General features: G+C 65.2%; 1 protein-coding gene across 2 annotated transcripts in view; it reads right to left on the reverse strand.

Annotated features, from left to right (window-relative positions):
* Positions 1 to 57: 57 nt before the first annotated feature.
* The window catches only part of KCNAB2 (potassium voltage-gated channel, shaker-related subfamily, beta member 2), a 13,452-nt gene continuing 7,121 nt past the window's right edge, over positions 58 to 6,388 (reverse strand). For both annotated transcript variants that reach the window (XM_010565361.1, XM_010565360.1), the window contains exons 2-14: positions 4,676 to 4,719; positions 4,264 to 4,301; positions 3,985 to 4,064; positions 3,493 to 3,537; positions 3,305 to 3,349; positions 3,189 to 3,232; positions 2,996 to 3,082; positions 1,722 to 1,807; positions 1,393 to 1,513; positions 1,160 to 1,254; positions 875 to 995; positions 697 to 785; positions 58 to 280 (exon numbers count right to left, since the gene is read on the reverse strand). In XM_010565361.1, coding sequence (XP_010563663.1) covers positions 191 to 280; positions 697 to 785; positions 875 to 995; positions 1,160 to 1,254; positions 1,393 to 1,513; positions 1,722 to 1,807; positions 2,996 to 3,082; positions 3,189 to 3,232; positions 3,305 to 3,349; positions 3,493 to 3,537; positions 3,985 to 4,064; positions 4,264 to 4,301; positions 4,676 to 4,719 — 985 coding nt within the window. In that variant the 3' untranslated portion in view covers positions 58 to 190. The remainder of the gene's footprint in view (positions 281 to 696; positions 786 to 874; positions 996 to 1,159; positions 1,255 to 1,392; positions 1,514 to 1,721; positions 1,808 to 2,995; positions 3,083 to 3,188; positions 3,233 to 3,304; positions 3,350 to 3,492; positions 3,538 to 3,984; positions 4,065 to 4,263; positions 4,302 to 4,675; positions 4,720 to 6,388) is intronic.

Here is a 6,388-nt window from a genome sequence, read left to right on the forward strand (position 1 = left end):
CCCCGCCGGCGGCCGTCCCTGCGCTCCAGAGCCATGTCGGGTGGAAGCGGTGCGGTGGTCCGGGGCAGCGCGGGCGGGAGCGCTGGCTCTCGGCGCGTCGGGCTTGCGGTGCAAACCACACTCTCCACTTTGCTCCAACAAAGCGTAAGCAAGCGAACGGGCGGCGAGGGCTGCGCGGCAGGTGGCGCGCTTAGGATCTGTAGTCTTTCTTGCTGTAGGGTTTGTTGCCCAGGATGCTATCGATCTCGTGGACGATGGAAGACGACAGCTTCGGAAGGACCTGGGGGGGACGGGACACCAGTGGGAGTCAGGATCACGCTGGTGGTGCATGCGGGGGGGATGCAGCCGGCGGCGGCACACAGCCGTGCCGCGCTCACCGCCTCCACCCCACCACCTCCATGCTACAAGCCCCAGCGTGCCAGCTGAGCAACCCAGTTACAGAAAGCCTAGGTTGGGCTCCTCCCCTGCCTTCTCAGCCCAGCAAAGCCTCACGTCTGCCGCTCACATTCAGATCAAGCAAAAACCCCTAATTTTTTTGTTTGGAGCCAGGTTTGCAACCTCCTTTCCCTCCGCAGCGCGTTAGAGCAGCATGCATTGCAGCAGCAAAGCATGTGCAGGCAGGCGCTGCCCCGTTCAAGCCCCATGAGCAGGGTCTGTTCGCTTCTCGCTGCGAAGCCGCCCCCGGCGCGCGCTGACCTGTATTGCTCCGATGTTCTCCATCAGCTGGTCGGCGTTGGAGGCACCCAGCAAGACGGAGCTGACGCCCTCGTTGCGCAGGCACCAGGCTGGGGCAGGAGGGAAAGTAGAGCTTGAGCGTGGCCCAGCTGCCCCCAACGGCTCCCTGGTACTCCTGGACCGCCCCCCAGCCCCTTACCGATGGCGAGCTGGGGCAGGGTGCAGCCCAGGCGCTCGGCGATGGCCTGCAGCTCCTTCAGCTTCGCCTGCTGCCGCCGACCTTCCTCGCTCAGGATCTTGTCCTTCAGCCACTGGTATCCCTGGGAGGGCGAGAGGGGGCTCAGCGGGGGTGTCATGGGGGAACCGGGCTGTATGGGGACCTTGTGCAGGCAGGGCATCCCCAAACGCCCCAGGTCATGGCTCCTGGACCTCCTGCTCCCCTGGCTCTGCCTGTCCCGTCACGAGCCCCCCCAGCGGGGCTCACCTTCAGCGAGGCGCGGGAGTAGGGGGGGATCCCCCCATCGTACTTCCCCGAGATGATGCCGCAGGCCAGCGGGGACCAGGTCATGGCTCCGACACCTGAGGGCAGAGCAGAGCGGGGGGGTGATGCTGCTGCCCCCCAGCTCCCCCAGGGACACGCGCTGTGCCCCACCAGGCTTTGGGGAGCACTGTGCTTTGTGGGGAGGGGGGGCTGGGGCAGGACCCCCACCACTGTACCTATCTTGTGGAAGAGCTCAGGGAGCTGCACCTCCACCTTCTCCCGCTGGAACATGTGGTACTCAGCCTGCTCGCAGATCGGCGGGATCAGGTTGAACTGCCGGGCCACCGAGTACGCCTCCTGCCGAAGAGCCGGGACCCTCAGTGCCCTGCCAGCCCCCACCCCCCACCTTGAGCCCCCCCGGCCAAGCCCTGAGCAGCCACCTCGAAAAATAATTACGGCTTAAGCGCATCTGCAAGCGCTCGGCTCCTGACAGCTGCTGTCTAATTAAATCAGCATCACCAACAGCACCAGGGCTGCTCTGCCGCGGCCGCCCCTGGGCCCCTACCATGATCTCCATGGAGCTCCAGCGCGAGGTCCCCCAGTACATGGCCATCCCCTGGTTGATGACATGGGTCATGGCTCGCACCGTCTCTGCCAGGAGGGAAGGGGAGAGCGGCAGGCAGGGGTTAGCAGGGCACGTGCCAGCAGAAGGGGGCTCGCGCCGTGCCGACAGCTGGTGAGCATCCCGCTCCCCAACGCCAAGGCGGGAGCTGGGTTGTGTCCGGAGGATGCTTTCAGAGGAGCAGGATAGGGATGGAGGAAGCAGCCACTCGGGACGTGCCAGGGACCACGTCTGACCCTGGCATGCTGCCGGCGATGCCAGGGCTCTCCCGGCACAGAGAGCAGCCCGAGGCTCCTGGCACTGCACCCCTCAGGGCACCAGCACCGGCACCACGCTTGGCATCACTGTGGGAGAGGGACCTGAAGCGTCGCCCGTGTGCCGAGACCCAGGAGAGGGAGGGAAGCCCGGACCCCACGTGCAGGGCGCGGGGGTCTCAGGGGAGCCGTCCCTGAGCCATGCGGGCTGGGGCCAAGCCAAGGCGCACTCCTGCAGCCAAAGGCAGGCAGCGGGGAGAGCGAGGGGCGCAAGGCTTGCCTGGCCGGCACCGGAGCGCACGCCCCGGCGTGCTCACAGCTGCTGTGGTGAGGAGAGACCCTGCCGCGGTCCCCGGCACGGCTGCAAAGGGTGCCCCGTGGCAAGGAGGCTGGGGACCCTCTTTGCTCTTGTCCCCTTTAACTGCCAGATGGTCTGAAGGGGCCGGGGGGCTGTTTTTGTTGTGCTGCTGCTGCTGCCTGTGCATTTTATGGCAGGGTTTGCTCGGGGTGGGAGGGAACGGGATGGAAATCGCAGAGGAGTGGGGGTTCTGCCCCAGGAAATGCCGCTGGGACACAGGCAGCGGCCCTTCTACGGGCAGAGAGTACCTTCTACGATGAAAGTCCTGGACTTGGAGGAACTAAATGGGTCCCCTGGTGATAAAAGAGAGATTTAGAGCGCGCGCAGTTGGCCACTGCCAGCGGAGCAGAGCGAGTGGCTCGCCGGGATGGGGTCAGCGACCTGCTGCCGTGCCACCAACCCATCCCTGCCGCAGCCCAAGGAGGGTCCCGGTGCTGGGCTGGGGGTGGCAGAGGCTTAACCGCGGCGTGGGCTGACCGTGGCGGTGGAGGAGCGGTTTCTGCTCGGGAAGGGAAAATGCCCTTAGATAAAAGCCTGGCACAAACCAACTGCGACGGCAACAAAAGGCGGCAGGGAGGAGCGTGGCACCGTGGCGTGGCACTCACCTTCCATTGGTGTGTTGGGATCGGGCCGGTTGGCGAACACCACATCCACGTACTCCAGCTGCAGCCGTTCCAGTGACGCCTTCAGACCTGCCGCACCGAGGGCGCCGTCAGGCGTGGTGGCACCAGCTGGCGAGGCAGCCGGTGGAGGCATAGCCTGGCGCCGAGGCCGGCAGCACCTGGCAAGCATCCCTACCTTCTATGATGTGCTTTCGGGACAGGCCCCTCTCCGTCTCAGCCCTGGAAAAGGAAAGGTGGGTGAGAGCCTGGCACGCTCCAGCCGCTCTGCCGCGGGGTGGGTGCGCTACCTACTTTCCTCCCCAGAAGATTTTGGTGGTGATGACCAGGCTGGACCGTCTGCAGAGAGAAAAAGAGGGTCATCAGCAGCAGCACCTGCAAAGCCCCGTGTGCATTCATGCCCAGGGCTGCTCCACCGGTTTTACCCAGCCCATCAGCACCGCCGTGATGGCTTTGCCGCACTGGAATGAAGTCCGGCTTACCTCCACCCTTTCTTCTTGATGATGTTCCCCAGCACCACCTCGGCCCTACAAGAGAAGGGGAGGTCAGCTGCCGGCACCCTGGCTGCTGCGGCCATGGGGAGCGGTGGCAGCCAGCAGGGATGGCCCTCGGTCCCCAGGAGACTAAGAGGCAAACGTGGTGGCCGCAGGGACACCATTCCCCCCTCCCCGATGCATGAGCTTGCCGTTTTTAAGTGGGCGCGTGGGCACGCCGTGATGCCTCTGGGGCACTGTAACCTGGGCACAGGTGCGGTCTGCCGTGCCAGGGAGGGTGCACGGCTGCGCTTGTGTGGCACAGGCAGCCCAGAACCGCACGAGCTGTGACCCCTCTGCGAGCAAGCGCTCGCTGCCCCATCCCGCCGCTTTGCAGCCAGCAAAGCCGGAGACTCCCAGCACTGCCGCAGTTTGGAGGTGCTGGAGTCCAGGGTGCACGGTGAGAGGCCCCTTGTGCCGCTGCTGAAGTGGGGTACTTACTTGCCGGCAGCGTAGACTTCTGCCGTGTCAAAGAGATTAATGCCGTTGTCGTAGGCTAAAGTCATCAGCTGCTCTGCCATCTGTGAGGGGAGAGCAGGGAGGGTCGGCAAAGGGGGTGGCCGAGAGCCGGAGCGCAGAGGCACACGCTCGTGAGTGCTGATGAGCTCTGGCACGCCACATGCACCAAAACCAGCAGCCGTGGCTGTGCCGGCCCCATCCATTCCCCACTTCACTCGGGAAGGGCTGGGGAGGGACGGGGCGAGGGGGTGCGATCCTTACCTCATCTGTGATTTGCCCTCCAAAAGTCACCCACGTCCCTGCGGAGGAGAGAGGGTGCACACACAGTGAACGCGGCGAGCGCCGAACACTGCTGCCTCGAGCCCCCGGCCACCCGCCCCGACTGCCCTGGCACAGCCCCGGCACGCAGCGGCCACAGTTGGCCCCGCCGCGTGCGGCACGGCGCTCCCAGCATAGCCCGGTCACTTCCTATCATGTTGGAGAAGAAAAAGAGAAAATAATTTGACAACTTCTGGGCCGCTTCTCAAAACCGCCGCTGGGCCAGAGGAAAACCCTTTCCTTCCCTTCGCAAAGCATCGCCGGACCAGGCAAGCGCTGCCCTTGACAAGGAATGCCGGCACCAGGCGCAGGACAGAGGAACTGTGGAGGGGCCACGGCAAACCCCAGCACTTACCCAGGCCCAGGCAGGACACACGCAGCCCCGACTTCCCGAGGTTCCTGGAAGACAGAGATCTGTTAGGAAAGCTGCCGGAAAGCCCCAAAATGCCATCTCATGCATCCGCGTGCCACCGAGCATGCCGTCCGCGTGGGCTGGTAGGTGTGGTGGCGATCCCCCATCCCCACCTGGGACTGTCGCACAGCGAGGGTCCCCCCGCAACTGATTAAAAACCCATCCCAGGCTGGGCATGCCGTGGCTCACTGGCGGCACAGCTGGCACCGGCGCAGTGACGCTGTTTCCCGCACGCAAAATAACTGCTGTGCCTAGCAGGGTAATCAAGAGTGGCAGCGGGCAGTGACCTCGTTAAAGCAGCTCCCCGTGACGAGGCCAGGGTGTCCGGCTCCCCTGGCAGCGCCGCTGGCACGGGGTGACAGGGCAGGAGCAGGGGGAGACGGCATGCCGGTGGTCAGGCCCGGAGCATCCCACATGTGGCATGAGCTGTGCTCGTTCTCTGCAGTGCTACATGGGGAAGCAAAGGGCTCGCACAGGGAGAGGGTGCTCAGGAGCAAAGTGGTCTTCTGGAGAAACGGAGCACCCCTGAAAATTTGGCCAGCACAAGGAGCTGGAGAACAGCTTTCGGGAAGGGGGCCGGGCTGGCAGACGCCTTCGCCTCGGTGATGGAGAGCCAGTTTCTTGTTAAAAATGACAAAGGCTTGAGAAACGAGCGTTAAAATAAATAAAGTGTAGGTGAGCCGTGGCAGCTCGCCCGCGCGGGTGTCGCGTAGCAACCGGGAGGCACCGCCACCGCCGGCATGGGCACAGGGAGCCGGGCAGGGAGCACCCGCGGTCCGACGGCAGCGGGGAATGGCGGGCTGAGTCAAATCGGGGCATCTCTCCTTCCGCGCCAGCGCATTATTGGCCAACATCTGGAGGCGCGGGCGCTCCCCCCAGCCCTGCGTTATTTTTAGAGCGTTTTGTGGTGGGGAGCGGCCGTGGCCCGGCCATGGGGTGGCGGCGGCTCAAGCGCCTGCGATGGGGGGTCACGGCGGCACAGGGATGGCACCAGTCCTGTCCCGGCTATCCCAGGCTGCAGAGGCATCACGGGGCTCCTCCTGGGTGTGTGGGCACTGGCAACACATCGCCACTTCTGGCTCTGCTGCCCGAAAGCGTCTTGACCTGCCGCCCAACGGAGACGCTGCCGGGTATTGGGGGAGGCCAAGCATCTCCCCGCTGCACTGCGGCCTTCCTGCTCCCTTTGCACAGAGCGTCCCCTGCACCGCTTGTCCCCCCCACAACCACTGGCAGGGACCCTCGAGCCGGTCACCCACTGCCTGGGAGAGGGTGGCCCCCCGGTGCGCTGCTCCTCTGGATGGGGACGCGACCGCCAAGCCCGAAGGATGCCACCGCGTGTGGCCCCAGTACCGCCACCGCTGCCACCGCAAGGGTTCGGTGTTCGGGAGCCAGAGGGGGCCGCCCCAAATCCCTCCCCAGTGCCCGGGCGAGGGGACTCGGCCGATTTGGACGATGATGGTGGGTGATGGCTGGACTCATCCCCACACTCTGCCAGACTGACGCGCTTTGCAGCCCAATGCCAGTCACATCTGGGCTGCCGTGAGGGCACACAGTGGCTGTCAGATGGACCGTGGCGCGCACGCTCATCCCGGGGGGAGCCCCCAGCCCCACGGTTGGGTGCACACTCATCTTGGGGGGGGGGGGGGCGCCTCCGCG

This window comes from Haliaeetus leucocephalus, unplaced genomic scaffold (assembly GCF_000737465.1).
Source record: "Haliaeetus leucocephalus isolate CR32 unplaced genomic scaffold, Haliaeetus_leucocephalus-4.0 Scaffold190, whole genome shotgun sequence".
In the NCBI taxonomy this organism is placed as follows: domain Eukaryota; kingdom Metazoa; phylum Chordata; class Aves; order Accipitriformes; family Accipitridae; genus Haliaeetus; species Haliaeetus leucocephalus.